Genomic DNA, 27,785 nt, shown 5'->3' with positions numbered 1-27,785 from the left:
CAAAAATCCCATATCTGCTAAGAAAATCCAGCTCAATGCAGCACTTCACCCTCCTTGGTGATAATCGTAGACTTTGTTTTGATGTCAGGATACTTTATTTCAATCCACAAGCCATCATTGGCAATTATAAGCTCATCCTCAGGGTCGATGACCTGTGAAAAAGATGACTCGGTTACTATGTTTCCATAGCCCTGTAGGTATGCAAGCCAATTATTTAGAAGATCCTTCTGTGGTCGCTAGGTGAGACCGCCTGAGAGCAGTGTGAATGTCTTCCCTAAGGCGGATTTTGGATGCCTTTGGAGAGCACCAGATGGGGCTCGAACTCCTGACCCCCCATCCAGAGTCGAGCACCTCCACCACTGGGCTACAACACCATCAGCAGCTATGCAAGCCAATTGAAAATAAATAAATCCTTATGAAACCAAGATCTTTTTAAAAAACAAAAAATATATATATAGTCCTGTGAAGTCGGGCGCTCGCTCCTAAGCTCCCCCGCCCCCAATCTGGTTTTCCACCTGCGCCCTCCCTCCCCCTGCGCCCACCCACCCCCCCTCTTCGCATTCCTGCGCCAGCCCCCTCCCCATGTTTTCTGCTGCCCACCCCCCCTCCCCCCCGTGCCCATTTTTCTGCGCCCCCTCTCCCCTTTCTTCGCACTGCTCCGCCGCCCCCCCCCCCCCCCCCCCCCCAAGCCCTGTCCCTCTTTCGCCCCTCCCTTTCCCCTCTGCCCCCTGTCCTGCCCTATCTCCAAAGCCCGCCCCGCCTCCCCTTCCCTTCCTTAGCCGCCGCCTCCCCCCCCCCCCCCCCCCCATCCCCTCCTTCCCTTTCTCTTTTTACCTTCTCTCCTCTTTCCCGTTTCAGCCTCCCTTCCCCTTCCCTTCTCCTCCCCATTTCCCTGTTTCCCCCTCCTCGCAGGTTGTTCTTCAGGCTCTTCGGAACATTTTTTCACTTCGGCAAGTCTCGGCTATTTCTGGTCTTCACCCCCGGGAGGACTCCATGGCAGCCGCTCTGTCATCCCCGACCAAGGCCGCCGTTGCTTGCATATCCTTCTCCAAAGCGGATTTTCAGGTTCTCGCCACGATTGTTGCAACGTTAGAGGCCTCCACTCTGGTTTGCAAAATTGTTGGTAGCCGCCCCGCGCACGGACAACTCAAGGATCTTTTACAGGCAAGCCTCATTGGTGAGCCTGCAAAGATCACCGACATTCACCGATCTTTTACTACTAGGTGGAGTTCGCCTCACCAGCGGCGTCAAACCGAGTCATGCAGCTGAGCCCCCTTGCATTGCGTACGGCACAGGCCTTTGTGCAGTGCCAGCACAGCTTCGATCCTGCATCTTACCCTCTGGCTGGCGTGTCAGGTTTTCGAGTGACAGTTTGCTTCCCAGGCCCCAGGAAGGAATACCTTCCTCTTCTCCTAGTGATTGGTGGTGCCATCAGGAAAGTGATGGAATCCCCCCCACCGCTGCCTCGATCCTCGCACGGGCAGCCGGGATTCAATGCCTCACTGCATATCTATTCCTAGCCTACGGGGCAACCCCATCTAACAACGCGTGGAGTACTCAGGCCTTCCAGGCCAATGCTTCATTTGCAGCCATATGGGCCATTTAGCCAGAGCTTGCCCTCGTCGGCAGCCCGGAAGACTGCCTCCGGAGGTTCCTTCCCCCGTTCCTTGTTCAGATCCTCCCCAAGGGGCAGAGAGAGAGGCAGGTTCTCAGGCAGCAGAGCACCAGGACCCATCTACAGATGACCCAGCTACCGGCAAATGGCAGACGGTTGGCCACTAGCCGACCACCAGAGCGGCTGAGCGTCGCTGCCACGCGCGCCAGACTGGCAGATCTCAAGAGGATTCGGTTTTGTCAGAGAACCGTTTCAAGCATTTATCCCAGCACCTTCCAGCTCTGGCGACGAGCCTCTTCCAGGCACGGAGTGGCCCCCTCCGGCCCCACCCGTTTGGCGGCCGATCCCTTGTCATGATCCCCCCCGGGCCCTCAGTACCCTATGAGGCCGGCAAACCTCTCCGAGCCCACGGCGAGCTCCCCCCAGCAGCCTACCTCTCCGACGGATCTATCTCAACAGCACCCCTCTCCGGCTTCTCCACACCCCCGCCCTCCCTCGCCTCCTCCTCCATCCTCGACGCCGACCCTACCCGCAGCAGTTCATCCGGCTCCGTCATCCCCCCCCCCTTTTTGCTTCTCCAGAGCACTCCCATCGCCCCCCAACAGCCCCTGACCCAACCCGACTCAGGGCAGCGGCCGCTCTGGCGAGTTCCATCCGTGCCATTTGATTCACCATTTCTCTAAGCCAGTTGAGATGACCATTGCTGCCTCCCCAGTGAGGGCTCTCCCGCCTAAGTCCCCAGGTGGGGCCCCTAGGATCTTGGGGTTGCCTATGGATTATAGTTTCTTCCGATGTCTGCCGCTGGAGGGGACAAATATGTTTGAGGAGACAATGGCCCCCATTCGGGTATGCATGGTCTCAGAGCCGCTACGCCAGATACTGGCGCAATGATCTTCTCCTTCCCCTTGAGTGCAGCCCCAAGGATCGAGTGGGATTGAAAGTCAGTGGCAACCGCCATCCAAGGACAGGCAGTTGAGCTCTCCCACCATCTTCACAATCTTTGCATCACCGACATTCTCACCCATTTTTGGCCTTTGGCTAGGATGGCGCTTGGAGGCTCAGCCCACTAAGACCAAGATGAGGAGATGGTGGCCTCTAGCCTGGAGGTGTTGCTTTTTGTATTCATGCATAGTTCTGCTGTAGTACCTTTTCTCTTTTCTTACAGATAACTCCATTGTGATCGATGAAGTCCGGAGTATGCATACGCTCACGCTTGGACAAAGTGGCGCCACATGGAGGACAGAATCAGTGCCCACTTGGTGCGCCTTCGTCCCGGACGGATTGTGACTATTCCCCGACTAAATTCTTGCCCAAGACTCTTTGAGTGGAGGTCAGGTCAGTTCCGCCAGTGCTGCATCACACAGATTGATATGCGGATTGCTTCATGGAACATTCAAGGTTTAGGGAGGACTTAGTGCTTTCAGTGCGACGAGGCATCCTCACAGGAGAGCTTCAGAGAGCCATTGTTGCGGGGCCCATCGACATTCTTTTCCTCCAAGAGCATCACCTTTCTGAGGGACGCGCCCACCAATGCGGAAAGATTCTTCCCAGAAGGAGACACGTTTTGGTCTCCATCCTTCAACCCTTCATGGACGCAAGGAGGAGTGTGTGTTTCTGTTGGTGAGCAGCTTTTGCCAGCAATGACAAGCTCAAGTCATTGTCCCTTGGCGTGCTCGGTGGATTACCATATTGATTGGAGAGGATATAATCCAATGTTTATGCTCCGAACACCGCTGCAGGTAGAGCCCTCTTTTGGAGCACAGTCTAGCAGGCCCTCCCCCCGACTGACTTTTGGTGCTTGGGCAGTGCCTTCAACATGATAGAGGCAACAGAGTACAGACTTAGAGGTGGCACGGCCACTGTCTCGGGAGCAGAGTATTCAGCCTGGGAGGAGATGATACTGTTACTCAGGGGTCAGGATCCTTGGCACCTTCTAGAGTTTGGGCATAGCCCGAGGAGCCTTAGTTTCTCGAGATCGGATAGGAAGAGCACCGGCCCCAACCTCTCTAGGCTAGACAGGTTTTATGTTGATGAGTGGGCTTGCAGCCATGAGGGCATGATCGGTATTCTGGCAGGCACCACCTTTTCCAATCCTGCCCTGGTTATTATGTCCCTAGAGGACCCCTAGGGGCATGAAACTTTGAAAGGCACGTGAGTTCTAGGATTCTAGACAGCCTCATTCAGGACCCCGAGATATGCAGCAGGATGGACCAGATTTGGGCGGGATTGGACTTTATCAAGGCTCTGCACTCTGGATGTGGGCCTAGGGAGATCAGCAGTTTCGTGCAAGAGGCAGCCCACAGCTTCTCGACATAGCTGTGCTTTTTTGCTCCCGGTGCTCTTCTTCATCAGCATTTCACTTCCCCAGGCTGCCCGGCCACTGCTTTGTGCCAAGTGTCATCAGCAAGCTTCTCAGTGCTGATTTTCAGCATTTGATTGTGGTGAAAGAGCTGTTTTCTCTGTTTTTACAGCGTGGACTGCAATGGAAGGTGTTCTCTTCGCATATGGTGCAACTTGACAAGTGGCCCCGACATCTCTGCTTCTTCCCCGGCTTCCCCTCCCTACGGTTGGGTGTTTCCGGTGCGTTTTGGTGGACTGTTTTGTTGCTGTTCAGCCTCTTTCTCTCTTTGATTTGAGAGGGGGCTAATTGGTCTGGTGCCTCGCTTCGTTGGAAAGTGCTTGAGAGGAGTCTTGGAATGCTGAGTTTTGTGTACTTTGTTGCTGTGGATATGTCCATTGGAAGCTGAATATGTGGATTTGGTTCATCTATAAGGGTTTGTGGGAGATTGTGCAGGGCAGTGAGAAGAAGCCCGAGCGTCCTCAGACCCCGAGATGTTGGACCTAGGTTCAAGAGGATGAATTCCTTGCGGAATTACAAGACTGGGAGGATCGTGATTCGAAGGTGCATTTAGTTCTTGTGCGGACCATTACAAAGGAGGTCTCACCAGCCGTGCAAACTCTTACCAGTGCTCATCAAGTATGGTCCAAATTGGAGGATCTCTTTGCTTGAGATTCGTCAATGCGGGCAGTTACTTTGTAAGGGCAACTCTATGATCTGTTATTTCCTGCTGGAAGTTCTATGCAGTTGTTCTTTAGGTCAACTTGGGACCTTTGTGTATAGGTTGCTCTGTTACAGCAATATGTCAGACAATTGCCACCACATTGTGTACACCGATGAATTCTCTTCATGAGTGAGGCGGATCAAATCCTCCTCAAGTTATCCATGACCAGTTATGGCAATGGGTGCTGCTTTGTCCTCTGCTCAGTTTCCCCCGGAGTATGATGTGGTTTCTCGAGCTTTGAGGTGTGAGGTCACAGTCACACAATTGGATTTTGATGACCTTAGCTTCTATAACTATTTGGCCCTCCTACCTCTCTTTCACATGATGAAACCCATGCCCGGACACCAGACAGGTGGAAGAAGACATGGGGACAGGGTCCATAAGGTTTGATTAAGAAAAAGCACCATTCTTGGTCAAAAAGCAAAAAGTCAAATAGGTTCTAAAGTGATAATCTTACCGGAAAACTGAAGCACAGGTGACCCGTTCTGTTTGAGTCCATAGAATTCATCTGCCATGTTGGTCAAATACTGGGGAGGGAGAAATCTAGTGTTTAAGTCATGGACAAAGGTATCCCTCCTTTATCCTGAGTTTCGCGAGTCTTTAGCAATCCACTTTATCACTTCACACTTTAAGAGATGAGAGAGAGATAGAGATCTGTACACCTTATTGGGTCCCAAATTACCCACTAAAGGGCCCCCTCCTATTGCTAGGAGTATTTGCTTTTATTACTTTGAAGAGAATGACTATAGGACTGACTTGGGACTATAGATAAGCCAAACACAAGACCTTCGGAAGACCGAGAGTCGGGTTGAACTGCACACGGCTGTGGAAGCACCAATGATGTCCAATCCCAAGGCCAATGCACTCTTCCAAGGGGCTGTAGAAAGGCTGCAAACTGTGGTTGAGAGATGGGCTGTTTTGGGACTGTTCTAGGCTGTGATTATGCAATATGAACAAATGAACATGCTGCGTTTACTTTCACATCAATGGCTGGAGCAAATGATGAGGTGGATGTATGCTGAAAACTACTTAAGGCTGAAAACTGCTTAAGGGACTGAAGCGCTTTCTCCTTGGCTGAATGATGTTGATCTGTTTTGTTGATGATGATTGCCTATATGCTCCAAGCGATAATGCTCCAAAGGCTGAGGGCTGAATCACTTATGCTCCAATTATGATATGCAATGGGATGAAGCAAACAATGCACATGAAGCTGGTCGGCCGACTACAAAGCTGATCGATTGCATCATTAATGCTACATGACTTGTTATCATGTGATAAATGCTCAAATAATGGGTTATCATGTGATAAATGCTGACATAATTGGTATAAAATGCTAAAATAATGCTAATAAATATGTTAAAAATGTGGAATAATGCTGAATAATATTCTAAGGCTTTTACAATGGTCTATATGCATATGGGATGAATGCTATGCAAATGCAAACTATGCTCTGATGCAAAGCCTAAGGTTTCTATTGACTCTACATGCATGAACGATTCTCTCCAAGTGGATTAAGGGATTTGACTCACTGACTGACACTCTAAGGCTCAGGAATGACCTACGTAGCTCGTGCCTGACATATCCTGGACTGAGGATTACAATGGTGCCACGGCATACGACAATATCATATCCTAAAGGGTCCTACTGTGCTGTACAATGAAGCACTGATGATGAGCCATCTTGTCACCATGCACTACAGTGCAGAGTGCATGTGACGACGGTTCACTTTTGGTTATTGCTTCACTTCAAGTTCCGTACTGTGTCCATACTGTTGCCGACTGCTCATAAGACCCTGTAATAACCTTGCTAATGCCCTAAATGCTGTCTAAATCAGGGAATATGCTGAGTTTTATCATTATGCCATGGCACGGGTGTGCATGTTGTAACGGGAGGCGGACGCGTGTATTGGAATCGTATAAATGTTAACAAGATTCTGAGCACTTAACACTTGAGCATTACAACCACAAAGCTGAAAATGACAGTACACCACATAAAGGGGCCGATGATAGGCTGACCCCCCCCCTTTAGGTTATATTACCAAAAGAGTCTGCAAAGAACAAGATTACGGGTGCCTGGGGATTCACCACCAGCCTGCACTTGATTCTTCCAAATACATTATGAATGAATACATTTCAAACAAGAGAATCTGCAGGTACATCCGCCCTACACATAGGTACATCCGCCCTGCACAAGCCTCTTCACAGGTACATCCGCCCTGCACAAGAGTATCACAATCCTCACAGGTACTCCGCCCTGCACAAGATGTAAATGGATCTTTAGGCCCTGTTTCCACGCGAGAAACTGATCCAGAAACCTGTGTTCTCCGCGAGCAAGTGTCCCCAATGCTTGCCCTAAGCACCTGCTATACCAGGAATCCTTGAGACACATCCATGCTCACATATTCCATTGCTGTCCGGCCTGTTTTGTGCAATAACCAGTCCAAAACAGCAACTTTCTGTCGCGAGAAATCCACCTGTAAAGGGTCCTACAGCCCTGTGGAGGTCCCTAGAGCTGTCCTGTACTGTCCAAGTTGACTTTGTACACCTGTAACCAGCCCAAAACTCGCAATAACCAGAAATTGCAGGTCTGAAATTTACCAACCAGCCCTTTAGAAGAGTGGGGATCGTTGTCCAAGCTTGTGTGAGTCCGGGAAGCAAGCAACCAGCCCTGTAGCAACTCCCAAAGCTCCAACCAGCTCTCCAATATGTTGAATAATGAGTAAAACAGCCCAAAAGGGCCTCTTGAGGGAGGCGCCTTTTTCAGGTGCCACCTCAGGGGCCTGGTGGGTGCACATGCTGGCTGACATGTGTCCCCATAAGGTGTCCAGGTAGGTGTCCAGCCCATAGTGCTCCATTTGTCCTGTTTCTATAAGTTTAGGTCCAACCAAATGGGAAATGGCCATAAGCTGTCCGGACTTCATTGATTTTGGTCCAACCAAATGCGAACGCATTATAAGTTGTCCGGCCACTTATTAATGAGTGTGGACCTGCAAACCAATAAACCTTAGTAGTAAATGAAGTAAGCTGTAAATTGAGTGTGGACGCACTTACCACCTGTAAAACCCATAAGCCCACAGTTTTAGGCCCAAACAGGAGTGCACACACGTGTCCACAAGGTGCCCAGGCGTCCCCAATCCCTCGGACTTCACAAGCCAAAATAACAAGCATTGTCCAGGCAGCAAGACAATGTCACACAAAGTAAAATAAAGTTATGGCATGCATCATTTATGCATTGTGCACATGTAAACTTGGAGAACCACCTATCATCATTCTTGTACTTGAAAATATTCCGCCTGCCATCATAACACACCATGTGTGCATGGCCGGAATCCACACGGGCACCGCTCGAAAGTCCACAAATGTCCTGCCATGTCCTTGGACTCATATGCATCCACTCATATGATCCATACACATGCCCAGGTATAATACATACATGCATCCGCATGTTTCTAGGCCTGACACGCATCCGCATGTCTCTAGAATTTAGGGGTTTGTGACATTCCCCCCGGCTTCTAATCAGTTGACCGCAACTGAAAAGCCTCCAGATAGGCCTTCAAAAGATCTGGGTAATCCTCGAAGTAGGCCTCATCCATCCATTTCGCATCCAAAGCTGAATAATTCTTGAACTTCACAAGGTACCTACGAACAAGTTTGCCTCCCGCAAGCTTTCGTTCCTTGTGAAAAACAATCTGTTCAGGTTGAAGAATCTCTTCCAGCTCATCCACCTCGGGTGGGTCTTCCAAAACCGGCTCTAACGGTGTCGGTCCCACATAAGGCCTCAATAGGCTCACATGAAAAGCATTATGCATGTTCCAATGATCTGGGAGTACAAGCCGAAATGCAACATCATTGATCTTCTCCAAGATCTGAAAAGGTCCATAGTACCTATTGGAAAGCTTAGGGTACTTTCCCTCTTTCCCTACCCTCTTCCGAAGGCGTGCCTTTTCAAATTTCAGCAAGACCCAATCACCTTGTTTGAATTGTACATCCCTTCTATGCTTATCAGCTGCCTTTTTATTCTTGGTTTGAGACCTCTCTATGGTTGTCCGTACCTGTGCAAATGCAGTATCCAAGTCTCTGACATACTCATCTGCTGCAAAAATCTCATCCTTTGTACGAAGGATGGGTGGTAGTACCACCTTGCCATAGATAATCTCAAAGGGCGCCTTGCCCGTAGAAGTATGTACCGTATTGTTGTAGGCAAACTCCACAAGTGGTAAATACTTCTCCCAATCCGATTTGCGGTCGGATACATAAGATTTCAGCAAGTCGAGGACGGTTGAATTTGCTATTTCACTTTGCCCATCTGTCTGTGGATGGTAAGCTGATGCAAAGTTCAGCTTTGTACCCATATTGTCAAACAATGCGCGCCAAAATAAGCTTGTGGTTCTAGGATCTCTATCCCCCACAATAGATTTAGGCATGCCATGGTGTTTGAATATCTGTGCCAAAAACATCCTAGCCATATGATCTGGCTTTATTGTCTTGCGCACGGGAATGAAATGTGCCTGCTTGCTAAACCTGTCAATGATGGTCCAAATAGCATCATTTCCCTGTGGCGTCCTTGGCAAATCCATAATGAAATCCATAGCAATGCTTTCCCATGGTTCATTTGGTATAGGCAAAGGCTGAAGCAATCCAGGTGCTTTATGTCGGTCAAACTTGACCTTTTGACATACCATACATTCACGTACATATGCTTCAATATCCTTGCGAATATCTGGCCAAAAGAAATACCTCTCCAAAGCTTGTGCTGTGGCCAAAATGCCTCTATGACCTGCATATGGAGGAGCATGGCACTCATCCATAACCTTATGGCGAAGGTTCTTTACCACACACATACGATTTTGCATCATGAGATATCCATCTCTTATGACATAAGATGGGACAGCAATACCCTCTTGCAAATCAGCCCATACATGTGCAAAATCCTCATCCAGATGATAAGTATTACGCATATCCGATAAGTCCTCATGGTATGCAACTGTAATAGCATGAACGTGTGGTCGTCTAGATAAGGCATCTGCCACCACATTCTTTTTCCCTGGAGTGTGTAAAATCTGAAAATGAAACATTGAGAGGAAATTTGCCCATCTCATATGCTTCTCTGAGAGCTTACTTTGAGTCAAAAAGTATCTCAAACTTTGATGATCAGTTTTGACCATACAATCAGCCCCTAAAAGATAGTGTTTCCAAATAGTAAGGGCATGAATTACAGCCAACAACTCCTTCTCATAAACCTGTAAGTGAAGCTCTGCATGTTGCAAGCGTCTGCTCTCATAGGCAATGGCATGTCCTTCTTGGTTCAAAACAGCCCCTATGCAGTCCCCACATGCATCACATTCCACCACAAAAGGTTTGTGCAAATCCGGAATAATGAGTACCGGGTCCGAGATGATTGCACTCTTCAACTTTTGAAAGACATCTCTCTCTTCTTGTGTCCATTTAAAGATTGCTTTCTTCTTCGTTAACTCATGTAACGGAGCAGCAATGAAAGCAAAATGCTTGACGAACCTCCTGTAGTAAGTACATAAACCAAGGAAGCTCCTCACTTCATGGACTGATTTCAGCTCTGGCCATTCTTGCATGGCTTGTATCTTTGCGGGATCCATGCGCACACCATCCTTTGATACAATGTGACCAAGATAGTGAATCTCTGGGAGGAAGAATTCACTCTTTTTTGCATTTATGTAGAGCTGATTTTCCTTAAGCTCTTTAAACACAATAGCCAGGTGCTCACGATGTTGGGCTTCATTCTTTGAGAATACAATAATGTCATCAAAGAATATACCCGTGAACTTTCTATGCTTTCTGAACACCCTGTCCATCATCCTGTTGAAGGTAGCGGGTGCATTTGTAAGGCCAAAAGGCACCACCAAAAACTCATAAAGACCAAAGGCTGTCCTAAATGCAGTCTTGTGTACATCTTGAGGTGCCACTCTCACTTAATGATACCCACTCTTGAGGTCTATTCGGCTGAAACATGCCGAACCTTCAAGCTTGTCCAAGATGTCATCAATGCGCGGAATCGGAAACCGATTCTTGATGGTTATCTTATTGAGGGCACGGTAATCAACACACATCCTGTAAGTACCATCCTTCTTTTGAACAAGAAGTACCGGCGAGCAATATGGCGAGGAACTAGGCCGAATCAAACCCTTTTCGCCATAATCTCTTCTTGTTGACTAGCACTCACCCTGTATGGTGGCCTATTAGGTGGAGAGCTACCGGGAATTAGATCTATGTAGATCTATGCAATGATCTTCCGACCTCTTGGGTGGCAACCTTGCTGGCAAAGCATTCGCAAAACAATCTTTGAACTCATTCAAAAAGTTAAGCTTGTCTTGATCTAATGTACTAACATCAACACTAGAATGTTCAATGGTATCACGTACAAAAACCAAGTAAGAACAAGCTGATTTCTTTATTGCCTTATTAATTTGTACATGGCTTACAAGAGGTATGGTACTTCCAGTAGTACCAGCATCTATAGAGTGCTCACGGCCTCTATGTACAAAGCTGATTTTCTTCTCTTTGTAAGCCTTAATAGGCTCTAAACGGTGATGCCAGGGCATCCCCAACAAAACATCACAACCTGTAAGAGGAGCCACTAAAAAGCTCTCATGGTCGAGGTAGTCCTGTATATGTACACGGAGCTTACCAATGACCGGAGTTACATCAACCTGTTTGCCCTCAAAGGCGGCATCTGCATTCATTTGCATTCCCATGTCTTCCACATTGAGACCTATGGCGGCAGCCGTATGTACGGATATAAAGTTATCTGTGGAAGCATCATCAAAAAGAAACAAAGCGGGCTGATCCTTCAATTTGCCCCAAGCCTTGCATATGACTCTACTCTTGGGCTCATGCCCTGTATTACCCTGCACATCGGGTACAACATTCACAAGAGGCTTTTCCACATTAGGCTCAGCATTCTTAGGATTTTGTGGGCATTTAGGATATATATGATCTTTACTGCCACACTCAAAGCATTTTCCAGCCTTCCTGTACTCTTCCAATTGCTGTTTTGAGAGCCCAAAATTGTGGCGTTTACCCCCCGGCTTCTTTTCGGAGTCATCCTTTGCATCTCGGCCATCTTTGGGAGCATTCTTAGGTGGCTGTCCACCCTTTTTCTGGTCATATCCAGCCCTGAATTTGCTCTTGTTTTGACCTGCAAATGGCTTATTTGTGGGTGCTTTCATGTGCAAGTTCTCCGCAATCATGGCTGAGTGTATAAGCTCTTGTATGGTCTTATTTGGGTACACTCCCAAGCTTTGTTGGATGATGTGATGGAGCCCCGATTCAAACTTTCTCTTCTTCTCGTCCTCTCCAATCTTCATGAAGGGAGTAACCTTGAGAAGGACTTTCCAAAACTTTGCTATGTATGAAGCAACGGACTCTCCCTCATCTTGGGACAGCCAATCCCACTCCTTGCGTACATCCTTTGCAAAGTTTGGTGGTAAGAATTGATCATAAAACTGAATTTTGAAAGAAGACCAAGTTGGGGCAGCACTTCCATCAAGTATTTTTGCAAGCCACCAATCACTTGCCGTATCCTTGAGATGCATTCCCACATGCCTGAGCATAGACTTTTCCGAAAAGTCTTCATTGCAAAAAGCTATCTCAAACTGTCTAATGAAAGCAAGTGCTTTGGTAGAGTCCATCCGTCCCTGAAAGTTTTCAAACTTTACATCCTTGTCACCGGACTTGAACTCTCGAGGCTTCTTCCTTCTATGTGCATCCCTATGTACATCCTGTTCATCTCCATGGTGATGATGCCGCGATGAAGATTCACGATCCCTCTTCGTTCTGTCTTGAGCCACACTCTCCGAATGAGTGGAAAGCTCAACACGAGAACGGATATGTCTTCTTGGAGCAAAGCGGGAATGAGTAGAGGATCCCTCATCCTTACTCTTCTCTTGACCTGCATCAAGCCTAGCACCAGGGACTCTTGTCCTTTCAGCATTTGGCACTTGCTGTGCTCTTCCTGCTTGTTGTGCATCATGTGCACCACCACGGGCAGCCATGAGGGGTGGCTTCTTGAAAGCCAATCTACCATCTGCTTCGGTGTATACATCACCCTTAACCATTAGGTATGCAAGTGCAAGCTCTCGGGGTTTCTCAACATCCATTTCCTTTGCAATTGCTTCAAAAGTGACTTCATGGACCGAAGCCTTTGCCTTCGCAGCCAACACCCTTTGTACATCCGGGTCATTTTTAAATGACCTGAGCTCTTCGGTTTCAGCCCTATAGCGTCGCACTTGACGCCTCAAAGATTCCAAATCAGAATGCATAGTGTCATGAGTACCTGCATCTCCATAGACATCATTGCCTGCAGCATCTCTTGCATCCCTTGTACCATGAAATTCACGGTCTTGTGTGTTCTCCACACTGTCAGAAATGTGGCTGTCCTAACACTCAAATCAGGTCACCAGTAATGATTCCAAGCCTCAGACCGTTTTCCAATGAGGGGAAAAACTAAGCTCTGATGCCAATGTAACGGGAGGCGGACGCGTGTATTGGAATCGTATAAATGTGAACAAGATTCTGAGCACTTAACACTTTAGCATTACAACCACAAAGCTGAAAATGACAGTACACCACATAAAGGGGCCGATGATAGGCTGACCCCCCCCCTTTAGGTTATATTACCAAAAGAGTCTGCAAAGTACAAGATTACGGGTGCCTGGGGATTCACCACCAGCCTGCACCTGATTCTTCCAAATACATTATGAATGAATACATTTCAAACAAGAGAATCTGCAGGTACATCCGCCCTACACACAGGTACATCCGCCCTGCACAAGCCTCTTCACAGGTACATCCGCCCTGCACAAGAGTATCACAATCCTCACAGGTACTCTGCCCTGCACAAGATGTAAATGGATCTTTAGGCCCTGTTTCCACGCGAGAAACTGATCCAGAAACCTGTGTTCTCCGCGAGCAAGTGTCCCCAATGCTTGCCCTAAGCACCTGCTATACCATGAGACACATCCATGCTCACATATTCCATTGCTGTCCGGCCTGTTTTGTGCAATAACCAGTCCAAAACAGCAACTTTCTGTCGCGAGAAATCCACCTGTAAAGGGTCCTACAGCCCTGTGGAGGTCCCTAGAGCTGTCATGTACTGTCCAAGTTGACTTTGGACACCTGTAACCAGCCCAAAACTCGCAATAACCAAAAATTGCAGGTCTGAAATTTACCAACCAGCCCTTTAGAAGAGTGTGGGGATCGTTGTCCAAGCTTGTGTGAGTCCAGGAAGCAAGCAACCAGCCCTGTAGCAACTCCCAAAGCTCCAACCAGCTCTCCAATATGTTGAATAATGAGTAAAACAGCCCAAAAGGGCCTCTTGAGGGAGGCGCCTTTTTCAGGTGCCACCTCAGGGGCCTGGTGGGTACACATGATGGCTGACATGTGTCCCCATAAGGTGTCCAGGTAGTTGTCCAGCCCATAGTGCTCCATTTGTCCTCTTTCTATAAGTTTAGGTCCAACCAAATGGGAAATGGCCATAAGCTGTCCGGACTTCATTGATTTTGGTCCAACCAAATGCGAACGCATTATAAGTTGTCCGGCCACTTATTAATGAGTGTGGACCTGCAAACCAATAAACCTAAGTAGTAAATAAAGTAAGCTGTAAATTGAGTGTGGACGCACTTACCACCTGCAAAACCCATAAGCCCACAGTTTTAGGCCCAAACACACGTGTCCACAAGGTGCCCGGGCGTCCCCAGTCCCTCGGACTTCACAAGCCAAAATAACAAGCATTGTCCAGGCAGCAAGACAATGTCACACAAAGTAAAATAAAGTTATGGCATGCATCATTTATGCATTGTGCACATGTAAACTTGGAGAACCACCTATCATCATTCTTGTACTTGAAAATATTCCGCCTGCCATCATAACACACCATGTGTGCATGGCCGGAATCCACAGGGGCACCGCCCGAAAGTCCACAAATGTCCTGTCATGTCCTTGGACTCATATGCATCCACTCATATGATCCATACACATGCCCAGGTATAATACATACATGCATCCGCATGTTTCTAGGCCTGACACGCATCCGCATGTCCCTAGAATTTAGGGGTTTGTGACACATGTGACGCACTTGGTTGGCCACCATCAGAGGTAGATCAACAGTCTCTTCCAGGTGTGGCCATCTACAAGAGTCCCAACATCATTACCTTTGTGATTGCCCGCCGAAGGCTCAGTTGTTTGGCAGCGGATTCTCCGCATCTTCACTATGGACCGGCCTCCCCCCCCTCGCAGTTACTTGGGGTACAGCTGTTTGGGCCACGGAGGTTGAGGCAGCCATTGCATGAGGAGGATAGTGGGGGATTGGCATTGTAGGTTGCTTATCATCGGATCTCAACAGCTCCAATTCCAGTTACCTTTCTATTCATTGGACTCTAGGCTCTTGCCAGAGATGGGAGATTTGCAGCAGTATTGCCGCGTGGCATATTTGGCGAGCTTGCTGTAGCGAGGCCATCGAGGGCACCCCACCCCCCTATGGTTGCCCCCTGCCCCCCCCCTTTTTTCGTCACTTTGATTATCACTCCCTCTTCGGAGCTGAGTTTGTATTTAGCCTGCGTGGTTGTTTTTTGGTAACTAATAGAAGGATCTCTTTTCCGGGGGGGGGGGAGATCCATCCAATAAACTAGACATATCCTTATCCATGAACTTGCACCCACGCTTTGGCACTAGTGACGTAAGTGTGATGTCTTAGCCTGTAGTCTATGCTATGCATGATGGAGTGGGATGGCTTGAAGACTTGTGAGTAGACTCTCAGGAGTTAAAATTGCACTTTGGTGGTGAAGTTCGGGAAATAATCTTAACTTTTCATTGGTACATTGTTGTCGGCCCCTCAAATGCCTCTCAAAAAATGTGCAAAAAATTAAATAAATTCAAAATGTGGTAACAAGTAAAGCTGACACAAATTGTTGCTTTGTTTTTTTCTTGATTTTTTTTTTTTTCTGGGAAGACGATGTTAGAAGTCATCTCTTGTCTTTATCTAGACACCATGGCCTTTGTTGTGGGTGTGCCCGCCCTTGTAGGTGTTGTTCTCATTTTTCCTCACTCCCCATATGTTCCCATTTATCTGTGGCTTGGGGGGGCAGTCCTGAGCTGGCAGGCACATACATCTTCTGGCTGAATGTACCCGACCGCAGTACAAAGCTGGCCGACTCATGTTTGCTGGCCGACTGGTCTATGTGGCAGGTCATGGAGATTTTGTACCTGTCGGCTGCATTTGGAGCAGGCCGACTGCTGCTTGGGGGCCATATAAAATGGCCCCACACCCCTTGCCATTTCTCATCTTGTATTTGCGGATCTTCTTGTGTATATAGAGCAGAGTTACACGCCTCTATCTCTCTCCTTCTCTTGTGCTGTTTTTCTGCACTGTGTTTGCTCTCATGTTCCCACATTTGGTCATCATCTCTGCTGCGTATTCTGACATGGTATCAGAGCCCTAGGCTCTTGATAGTTCTTGGGATTTGTGTGAGCAAAAGCGGAACTGTTGTGTTGCTGATTGGTGGACTGTTTTGGACTATTCGGGAAGAGGAGAAGCAAGAGGAAGGCGGGCTGATTTGCTGGACAGCCACTTGCAGGTTTAAGTTCTTCTTTGTTCCCACCCACCCACCCTTTTTCAGTTACATCCCCGCAATGGCAGATCTGCTTGAGATAGTTGAGAGGCATGTGAAGATCCCTACACTCCCCACGTTCCCAGTAGACCGTCAGTTGGACAGGAACAACTACGGTATATGGAAGGTTATGATGGAATCTGTTCTGGAGTCTTACGACCTTGCTGATTTCGTCGTTGTTGGGGTTCCACGACCGGAAGTAGAGGAAGGGGAGTTACCATTGATTCGTAAGGACCGGGAGGCACAAGCACAGTTTTGGGATCGTGTCAATGCCAGGGTCCGCTCATTTATCTTTCTCAACTACACACCGCAGGTAATCAATTATATAAAGCATATGACGCTGGCCAGAGGTATATGGCAGCATTTGGCTTCTCTTTATAACAGGGTATCACCCATGAAGAGGATTTCCTTGGAAGTACAGATGCGGGTTATGAGCCCTACAAGGTCGTCAATGATGCGGGAGCATATTAACAAGCTGCAGGCTCTTCTCAGCAGCAGGAAGTTCTTCACGCTGGGAAGGAGATATCATCGGAGGAATTGGCCATAACGTTGCTGTCGCATTTGCCCTCTCAGTACTCAGCATTTTACTCGTCTTTGATTACCAGTGGGTGGCAGGCTCAGCACCATCACATGGGAGGAGCTTGTGCCCATGGTCTTGGACCAGGAGGAAAGATTCTCGAACCCTCCACAGGGCGGAGGTTCGAAGGCCTTAACTGGCCAACGGTCGAAAGGAGGGCAAAGGGAAGTCTTCAACGGAGAAGTCTTCTGAGCAGAAGTCCGACGCTGACCGCGAGAAACTAAAGGCAGAGAGGACCTGTAATGGTTGTGGCGAGAAAGTGGCAGTGTCCCAAGCGGAAGACCGAGAAGGGTGAAGACTCCTCAACAGCAAGCTGCAATCGTAAAGACTCCAGCATTTGTGCACCTGGAGGTGATGGACACCAATGTTTTATTTTCTTCACGCAGGGAGGAGGTTGGAGGACTCGCCACTATGGATACTCGGGAGTGGATTCTAGATAGTGGTGCTTCCAGGCACATGACTCCTTCCCATTCAGATTTACAGGATCTCTGCAGGTATTCTGATCACATTCTTACTGGGGATACTGTCAAAATACACAGCGGAGATGATGACCAGATCTAGGAACACAAGAGCAAAAAAAACGCAGGCAGAAAACAGCACAAGAGAGAGATAGATGTAGGCGTGTAACTCTGCTCTGATATACACAAGAAGATCCCGAATATGATACAAAAGTAGTGGGGAGCATGGGGCATATTTATATGCCCCATAGATGCAGTCGGCTTGTGCTAGAGGCTCTCCACGACTGCATAGCACCTACACGACTGTGTAAAACAGGTCGGCCAGCCATGGGGTGCAGTCGGCCAGCCCCATGGGCTCCTGCCAACCATCTGGCATCCATCCACACCACGGAAAAATGGGAAAAAATAGGGGAAAAATGCGGGGAGTGAGGAAAAATGATAAAACACCTCATCAGGGCGAGCACACCCACAACAAAGGCCCTGGTGTATAAATCTAGACAGGAGATGACTTCTAACAGATACATCCACTATCCCAGTTCACAGTGAGGGCAAGTTGGAGATAGTTCCCGATGGTGGCAGGGGGGGGGGAAGCATTCCTCCCAGGTGTTGTATGTTCCATCACTTGTTTTTCATCTGTTGTCAGTGCATCAGGTTTGCAAGGCTGGCGTACGGGTGGAGTTTGATGAGCATTTTGTTGCTCTCTAGGACAAGGCAACAGGCCACATTGTATGGGAAGGCAGAGTGGAGAATGGAGTTTACAAGCTTTCAGCACTCTCTCTCCCAGGTCCTCAGTTTTGTGATGAGTGGCAGTCTAGTAATGGCCACTTAGGTGTGGATACGCTGCAGGTGCATGCTTTCTCGGACCAGATGGTGGATAGCTTGCCAATTGGTGGCAGCAGTTGGTAGGAACTTTCTAGTACTGATGTTGGTAGTTCTTGTGTTCGTCAGTCAGAGGAAACTTTACAGGTAACCTATGCTCTAATGTCTCGTAGTATTCGGGACAAAGAAACTCCTGAAGATGAGGATGTTCTTTCAATGGGGACCTCTTGGAAAGCTAGGCAGGTGGCAGTTGATTACTTGCAGAAGGAGGTGTATCCTCCAGGCTTTGTGGTTCCGGATTCAGAGGGGGTGGTTGACAGGTTTCAGAAGGCCTTGCGTGGTCTTCAGCAAGTTTCCAGGACTTGGCTTCCCACCGTAACAGGTGTTGATCCTTGTGAGCAGTATGATGCCTCTTTGACTCGGAAGTAGAATGGTTCATTGATTTGGTTGATGGATACCAGATTGGACGGGAGCTTCTTGATGAGGCTGTTGAGCTCATGGTTGCATATGACTCTTTGGGAGGCAGGATTGCGTATCTTGTGGTTTCTACAGCATGCGAAGGATCTTGGTCTCTTTTACACAGGAGGGGGATTGATGGATGGAGTCCGACTCCACGGATGGAGTGACTCAGTTTGGGGAGGAGATTCAGACACGAGGAGTTCTACTTCAGGCCCAGGAGCAGTTTTATGGAGCAGTAGGAGGCAGTCATCTTTTGCCTTGTCGACGACAAAGGCAGAGTGCCGGGCTGCTTGTGGTGCCGCTTGTGAGGTGGTGAGGTTGCAGAGGTTGCATGGCAGGATTGGGCTTCCACTGGAGGAAGCCACGTGAAAAGATCGATGCTGATGACATGTTGCTCTGTTCGACGGTGGACCTCTTCACGAAGTCGCTATCTCACGATTTGCTCAAGAGGCACCCCAACTCCCTGTGGTTGGTTTCACAGCCAGGAGCTGAGAGGGGGTGTTAGAAGTCATCTCCTGTCTTTTATCTAGACACCAGGGCCTTTGTTGTGGGTGTGCCCAGCCTTGTAGGTGTTGTTCTCATTTTTCCTCACTCCCCATATTTTCCCATTTATCTATGGCTTGGGGGGGCAGTCCTGAGCTGGCAGGCGCATATACATCTTCTGGCCGACTGTACCTGACTGCAGTACAGAGCTGGCCGACTCATGTTTGCTGGTCGACAAGTCTATGTGGCACGTCGTGGAGATTTTGTACATGTCGGCTGCCTTTGGAGCAGGCCGACTACTGCTTGGGGGTCATATAAAATGGCCCCACATCCCTTGCTATTTCTCATCTTGTATTTGCGGATCTTCTTGTGTATATGGAGCAGAGTTACACGCCTCTATCTCTCTCCTTCTCTTGTGCTGTTTTTTTGCACTGTGTTTGCTCTTGTGTTCCCAGACTTGGTCATCATCTCCGCTGCGTATTCTGACAGAAGATCCTTCTATTAGCTAATGAAAAAACAACCACGAAGGGCTAAAAACGAAATTGCCTCTTTTAAGGGGAAAAGCAAATGATCCAAAGGGGAAGAGGCACTTCTCTGGGGGGGGGGGGGGGGATGGTGGGACGACCACATAGGTGGTCTGTAATGCCAAATGGGGTCACCGCCTCAATCTGTGAGGAAAGGGTCAGGCCTTTGAAGCCTCAAGAAAGCTTCCCGCCGCTTCTACATGCGGTCAGAACCTCCCTGTAACCTCCCTCACTAACCGCTATAACCTCCCTCACTAACCGCTATAACCTCCCTCACTGACGCGGAGGGTGTAAATGATATCGAGCCATATGCTCCTGATGGTCTCAGTTGGCGGAGTGTGGGTACCCTCGATGGTCTCGCTGCATCTAGCACGCCAAATGTGCCAAGCTACTACGCTACTATAAATCTCCTATCTCTAGCATGAGCCTGGTCGCCAGTCCCCTCTAGGTGGGGTTGTGACTGGTAGTGCTGCAATATGATGGTGAGAGACCTGAAGGGCTAGCCCTCCCCCATCCTCCTTATAAGCCCTGACCACTCCAGCCTCTGTGGCCCAAGCGACAGTGCCCCATGTAATGATCCCGGTTGATGCCCTGTCCATGGTGAAGATGCGGAGGATCCGTTGCCAAATCTGCTGATCCTTCGGGCAATCCCAAAGCAATGTCTCTGAGACTCCAGAAGTAAAAGAGTGCACAGAGCGGAAGCAAAGTGACACTAGAATGTGCTGAATAGAGAGTGCAAGAGAGAGAGAGAGATATGGAGAGAACTATGCTGAATATACTGAAGCAAAACAGTCCCAAGCAAGAGACACAGGTAGTCTCATAAGTGAGGGAGCAAAATATGTACAAGACTGAATGAGAAAAGAGAGGCCAGCACCCACTATTTATAATAAGGGAATGCTGGCCGACTGGAACTGCAAAACAAGCCGACTGGAGCTACTGGACATGGCCAACTGGTAAATGCCAGAAAGACTAGGAAAAATCCCAAAAAAATAGTAGAAAAAGGGGTGGCCAGCCCACAAGCAAGGGCCATGCAAAAGGGACCAAATGGGCACCATAAAAGAGCAGAATCTGGGGATGAATATGCTAACACCCCCTCTCAGCACCAGATGCTGAACAAACTCCGAGAATCCGAAGATGAGGAGCCAAGGAAGCCTGAGAAACCGGCTTGGTGAACAAATCTGCAACATTCTCCGCGGAAGGACAATACTCCAAATGCAAATCTCCAGCAAGAACCCGTTCACGAACATAGTACTACTGAATCTCAATGTGTTCGTACGAGCATGAAACACAGGGTTCTTGGCAATGGCGATGCAACTCTGATTGTCACACCAAGGAAGAGTAGATCCGATAGGAGGACAGCCAAGCTCCTCCAATAATCTCCGCAACCATATCGCCTCACATGCAGCATAACAAACTGCACGGTACTCCGCCTCGGTAGAGGAAAGCGCCACAATAGGCTGCTTTTTACTGCTCCAAGAAATGGCTCCAGACCCAAGTCAAAAAACACAACCAGTGGTCGAACGCCGTGTATCTGGATCTCCAGCCCAGTCTGAGTCAGACCATCCAACAAGAGTGCGTCCTTGGCCATAAAAGATGCCAAAATCCAGAGTGCCACGCAAGCACCGAAGAACTCTGAGAGCACACCGCCAATGCTGCTGACGGGGTTTGGATGAGAAGGAACTCAATAAACTGACTGCGAAGCATATGTCCAATCGGGAGTAGGTCAACCATACCAAACAACCGACGAGAACCCGATACTGTCCCTGATCAGTCCCTGGAGAAGCATCAAGTGAAGAAAGCTTCTCACCAATATCCATAGGAGAAGATACTGGTTTGCACCCAGTCATCTGAAATCTGTCGAGAATCTCCCGAGTGTACTTCTGCTGAGAGAAAAAAATGCCCTTCCAGGTCTGCCAAATCTCAAAGCCAAGAAAATAATGCAAGAGGCCAAGATCCATCATCTCAAACTGTGTCTCCAAAGCATCCATAACAGAACGAATCCGCACAGAATAAGAACCTGTAAAGATGAGGCCATCAACATAGACCACAATGATAACAATCAACCCCCTCTCAAGGAGGATATAAAGGTTCGAATCTGCGTGAGAACGGCGCAGGCCGAGCTTCTGAAAGAACTCATCAATCCGCTGGTACCACGCCCGCGGAGCCTGCTTTAGACCATATAAAGCCTTCTTCAACCGGTACACATGATCCTATTTGCTCGGAACAACAAATCCTGGCGGCTAATCAACATAAACCTCCTGTGTAAGCTCTCCATTCAGGAAAGCCGACTTGACGTCCATCTGGAAAACGGGCCATCTATGATGTCCTACAAGTGCAAGAACGGTGCGAATGGTAGTCATCTGGGCCGTCAGAGCGAAGGTCTCATCGAAGTCAACACCAGGGCGCTAAGCATAACCCTTGGCAACCAACCTCGCCTTGTGCTTGTACAAGCTGCCATCAGCTCGGAACTTTGATTTGAAAATCCAATGCACACCAATAACCTTACGCTACAGAGGCCGAGGCACCAAAATCCAAGTGCCATTCCGTTCGATAGCATCCAGCTCTGTCTGCATAGCACGACACCAAGGCTCATGTGAAAGAACCTCGTCTACAGAAGTGGGATCAGAAGGACCATTAATGATTGTAGACATAAGAGCATAATTAACAAACATGTTGCCCTGATGAATTTGTTTCCCTGTAACTCTAAAAGAACGCCGAAGAGAACCAGGCGGAGGAGCATAAGGAAGCTCACATAACCCAGAATCACGAACTGTCTGATAATACCAACCAAGTACAGATCTGCTCAAACTCGCCGGAGGAGGAGCAGGGTCATCATCATCTGACTGAGTATCCTCAGCTAGAGGTGTAACACAGAAGCAGCGGGAGCAGGAGGAGGAGGAGGAGACGAAGGTGAAGGAAGCAGAAGCTCACCACCCCCCTCTGAAGATGCAGGAGTCTCGTCGAACACCACATCACAGCTCACAAGTACTTTACCGGCCTGAGGATCATAAAGACGATATGCCTTGGACACAGTGCTGTATCCGAGAAAAGTCATGCGCTGAGACTTCGAGTCCGACTTGGAGCGGTGCTCCTTAGGCACATGAACATACGCCATACACCCAAATATCCAGAAATGAACAACGGAGGGCTTCTCACCATGGAAAGCCTCATATGGAGTTTTGTTGGGAAGAAGAGCAGCAGTAGGAGACCTGTTCTGAATGTAGACAGCAGTGGAAGCCGCCTCATCCCAGAAACGTCGAGGTAATGAAGAATGCTCAAGCATAGCACGGGCCATCTCCATAATGGTCCTATTCTTCCTCTCCGCAACTCCATTCTGTGATGGAGTATATGATGTAGTAATTGTCTCTGAATGCCATGTGTCTTGCAATATTGCTGAAACTCCTGGGATGTGAACTCACCCCCTCCATCGGTCCTGAGAGCCTTGACCGAGTGACCGGTCTCTTTTTCCACCTCAGCTTTCCAATCACAGAAGTGCCGAAAAGTCTCATCCTTGGTCTTTAGAAAGAAAACCCAAGTATATCTGGTAAAATCATCCACCATCACAAGTATGTACAACGCCTTACTCAAAGACGCGGTACTCATAAGACCACATAAGTCTGCATGAATGAGAGCAAGTGATGTTGAAGATCTGTGTGTCGCCTCCTTAAGGGAATGCTGGCCGACTCGAGCTACAAAACAGGCCAACTGGAGCTACTGGACATGGCCGACTGGTAAATGCCAGAAAGGCTGGGAAAAATCTCAAAAAAATAGTAGAAAAAGGGGTGGCCAGCCCACAAGCAAGGGCCATGCAAAAGGGACCAAATGGGCACCATAAAAGAGCAGAATCTGGGGGATGAATATGCTAACAAGAGGATGGCTGCAAAGCGGGCAAGTTGCTAGCCGACCTCCAACTGCCAACCAAGTACCGACCGCTAAACTCCTGTGTGCCATCAACCAAAGAAAGAGGGTGATCTTTCTAGGCCGAAAGCTGTCCCAAAGCCTCTTGCATAAATCTGAAAGAAATCGCTGTGATAGGCCCTGAGATTGCCAATGTGAATCTAGGAATTGGCCGACTACTCCACGACCTACTAACCAAAAGAAAATAGATAAAAGCCCATAAAATAGGCACAACCCCATAACACAAAGATGCACAATTTCTAACAAATCCATCTCGGACTCTAGGGCCAAGGACCACCTAGAACGGGGGTGCGGGCTGAGATCTGGTCCAATGAGAGTCTTTCGAGGGTTCACCACCCAGAAGAAATCCATGAACGATCAACTTGCCCAGCAAGGCTCATCTCTGAATAGAGGGATTGATGACGCCAAGGCCCCCCAATGGCAAGGCTAAATTATCACTCTCCAGGCCACCTTGGTGTCATGTGCAAGCATTGCCATGAACATTCCCAGAGCTAATCCAGAAGGGGCAACCAAGAAAAAGATCATTAGAGCTAGGATTTGGAGCACAAGGTGCAGAATGTGGCCAGGGTGGACTTGGAGAAGGACGTGGAATCTCTGTCGGCTGCATGACTTGGTGTTGTCGGCTGCATACAGATGTTGTCGGCTGCACCAGAGGGGCAAGGCGGCTGCAGGCGGCGCTGAGATTTAGGCATTTATGACCACGGGCCTCCCATCACTACCAACCCAGAGGAAGTTGCCGATCAACCACTAAACCTGACCGAGTGGATCGCACGCGCACACATACACAAAATGAGGGAAGCTCATCGGGCAAATGTACCACTTTGAATATTAGCATAAAACAGCTGATTGCAACTTTCACAAAGACTTCAAAAGAAATTTGCACATCCAACATCGACAATGGCTAGTTACTTTGCGCACTTTCACCTCCTAGGAAATAGTTCTACCGTCCTATGAAATGGTGATAGAAGGAATGGATTCTCCATGTTTAATTGCAGTTTGAGGTCTAGGTATGGACGATGAAACGGTGATAGAAGGAATGGAGTTCTCCATGTTTAACCCTTGTTTGAGGTCTATGTATGGTTCATGCATTACAAGAACCCCGGAGCTTATTAGTGCTAGACACTAGGCACTTAGTTTATTTGGGGTTTTTACACCTTAGAGTCACTTGTATGCTTTATGGTGACACATGGCACTTTTTACTTGGACCCCTTGGTCCTTAGATGTAGAGGGGGCACCTTTTCCTTTTGTTGCTATGAAATTTTCTCGCACGACTATTACATGAGAGCTTCCACTACCAACCTCTTCTTGCTCTTGTTTTGCATGTACGACTATGTTTGTGATAGCTACTATAGACAAAGGGCTCTATTACTCTCTCTTCCAACAATTAACGAGATTGACCCAGTCATAATGGCATCCTTAAGCTTATGGAAAGCATCAATTTCACCTTCTGTCCATCTAGACACAGCCCATTTCTTGGTTAATTCATGCAATGGTGAGGCAATCATTACAAAATGATACATGAACCTCTTGTCATACACCCGTAAAGCAAGAAAACTACGAAGCTCATGTATGGATTTAAGTTCTGACCAACCTTTTAATGGCTTGGATCTTTGCAGGATCCATTTGCACACCATCTTTAGACACCATGTGTCCAAGATAGTGAATCTCTGAAAGGAAGAAGTCCATCTTGTTGCCATTGATCGTAAGCTTATGCTTCCTCAACTCATCAAAGACCACTTTCAAGTGCATCTTCTACTCCTTCTCGCTCTTGGAAAACAAGAGAATGTGTAGAAGAAGACACCAATAAAAGCCCTATGATTTCTGAAAAGTTGGTCCATCATTCGGTTAAAAGTAGCCGGAGCATTCGTAAGAGTGAATGCATGACCAAATACTCATAGAGACCAAAAGAGGTACGAAATGTTGTCTTGTGTACAACCAAAGCATCTCTCACTTGATAGTAGCCACTCTTGAGGTCAATACGCTTGTCCAAGCCATCACCAATCCTTGCCACTAGTATCCACATAGGCCCCGGCCAGCTACGCTAAGCGCATGGGACGCACTGCAGACCCATTGCCCGTGATCGATCCGAAGAGCTTTTGAGGTTCAAGCTACTTGCACCCATAAGTTACTACTAGAGATCAGGTTCCCTCCCACCAAAAAGCCAGACGCCCTTGCCCTCAAAGCTCCAAGCCCTCCATCAATCAACTCTAGATCCAAGATTCTTCAATGCCACAAGGAGGTACCACCGCTACAGGTGGATATCACCACCCTATACTTTGTCCACAAGACACAAGTTTTTTGTTTTTGCTTACTACATTGCATACACACATAATACGTAGGCTCGCTCTTTTTCCTTTCATGTCATCTTAACATTCAGATTACACTTGAAACATGAGAGGCTTCGGCACTATGATTAATCCTCTCAAAAGCTGTCTGGTCCGACAATGGATGTGCCATTTCTCAATGTCTAGTTGCCTCAAAGCATGCCAACCCAGCAGCTTGCAACTTTATTTCTCCGACTCATAGAACCTTTGGGACTCTCTAGTGGAAGTTGATATGATCTCTCTTTTTTTCTTTTCTGCACTTAGAACATCAGAGGCTTTGGCACTGCAGTTATTCCTCTCAAAAGCTGCTAGTCCGGCAATAGATGTGCCATTTCTCTCTATCCAGTAGCTCCAAAGCATGCCAACCAACAGCTTGTAAATTTACTACTCCAACTGTGCCATTTTTCACTGTCAAGTTGCTCCGAAGCATGCCCACCCCCAGGAGCTTGCAACTCTGTTACTCCAACTAGGGGTCACTTGCACCTTCATGCAAGCAACACCAAACGAGGCATTTCCTTATAGTGGGATCCTTAACAGGTGCAGCCTATTGTTTTGTTATGTACCTAGACACTAATCTGTGGATTAGGGACCTAATAGGATTAGGGGTCCCCGAGATTAAGGATTAGCACGCAAATACTTGGCTAGGGCTCGTAGATTGATAAAACAAGCTTTATAGCTATTTATAGCAAGTTAGCTATTTATGGCGTAATTATCACTATATAAGTGAGAGCCTAGTTTATTATGAGACACAGTTGTGCAGATACACCACTGTAGACATGCTCATGCCGCGCACATCCATGGCGAGTACATAGGTTGGCGTGTCGAAGGCCTCTGGGCAGGCTTCAATGGTATGGGACACCAGAGTTAGAGATCGGCCTATGGAATTGTGCTACCGCGCTGGCTCGGGGGAGATCGGTGGATGCCGGCGGTCGTGGTTGGCTGGTGAGCTAGCTTGCTACCTCATGATTTGGTTTTGTACTGACCGTGATTTCCACTATGTTTAGGGTAGATCTTGGGAAGGACTTTACAGTTGGTATCAGATCCAGGTTGTCCAAGTACATAACATGTTCTTACTTGGGATAATCATTGGCTTGGAATCAAACTGAATAAGAATGACACTATGTAGCACACTAGACAAAATAATTATTTATTTAGCCACTAGACACAATGCAGGACAGAATGATGTAGAAAAAAGGGCTTATTTGTACCATACATTTTTGTAAACCTAATTAAAATTTTATTTTAAAAAAACTAATTTAATAAACAGGTAAATACTTGTGGTCTCATCAGGAACCAAGCATTACAAACAAGGAGGTCTTGGGAACAATGTGTGGGGAGGATGGACTCCCCAAGACCATTTCCTCTCTCATCATGGGTGCCGGGAGTTTTTTTAAATTTTTATTTTTAAAGTAGTTATTAACCTCGGGGGTGAGGTACTCGAGACCGCGGGAATAGCTCTCTCTCAGAACCTTCTTCCACTCTTTCCAGACCTTTTCAATTTTGGTAGCTTGACCTGCGACGCATATTGAAGATAAGGTAGGGTTAGGCAATTGAATTGATTAAGGCGTGATAAGAAGGAGGGGGGTTGATTACCATAGACTTCAGGGTAGATGGGGGCGACGCCGCGGTTCTGGATAAGCCGCCGGCGGGCATTGTAGTTGGCACGTCGGATGCTGTTGACATCAACGGCGGGAATGTCCCGCAGACTGCTGAAGTCGAAAGGGACGGAAGGCCTGGAGTCCTCCTGCGAGCACCTGATGACGCTACACCAGCTGCTTCTCTTCCTCATGGTGATGTTGGTAATGGTGGTTGTGCTTCTGCTTTCATGAGAGCTGCCCATCACCCAGCGTGGGACAATCACTGAGTCAGTCATCTCTCTCTCTCTCTCTCATCCCTCTCTCAGCGAGA

General features: G+C 48.0%; 1 protein-coding gene across 1 annotated transcript; it reads right to left on the bottom strand.

The window, feature by feature from the left end:
* On the bottom strand, positions 1-27,785 carry LOC147632979 (uncharacterized). Its single transcript, XM_086805768.1, has 3 exons — positions 27,471-27,785; positions 27,299-27,390; positions 1-152 (listed from the first exon to the last, which is right to left on the bottom strand). The coding sequence occupies exons 1-3, from the start codon at positions 27,748-27,750 to the stop codon at positions 33-35; spliced, it is 492 nt and encodes a 163-aa protein (XP_086661894.1). The 5' UTR covers positions 27,751-27,785; the 3' UTR covers positions 1-32.

Source organism: Cibotium barometz, chromosome 12, assembly GCF_041138505.1.
Source record: "Cibotium barometz isolate CiBa-2024 chromosome 12, ASM4113850v1, whole genome shotgun sequence".
NCBI classification, from domain to species: domain Eukaryota; kingdom Viridiplantae; phylum Streptophyta; class Polypodiopsida; order Cyatheales; family Cibotiaceae; genus Cibotium; species Cibotium barometz.
Note: the sequence above shows the minus strand (reverse complement) of the source record. Positions and strands in the feature narration are given on the sequence as shown.

Bases quoted from the DNA above. Each gene is read 5' to 3' on its own strand.
- LOC147632979 (XM_086805768.1), bottom strand. From the start codon at position 27,750: ATGACTGACTCAGTGATTGTCCCACGCTGGGTGATGGGCAGCTCTCAT. The intron at 27,391-27,470 runs GTAATCAACCCC...TATGCGTCGCAG, and splicing joins CATCTACCCTGAAGTCTATG to GTCAAGCTACCAAAATTGAA. The intron at 153-27,298 runs GTTAATAACTAC...TCTTTTTCACAG, and splicing joins TCGAGTACCTCACCCCCGAG to GTCATCGACCCTGAGGATGA.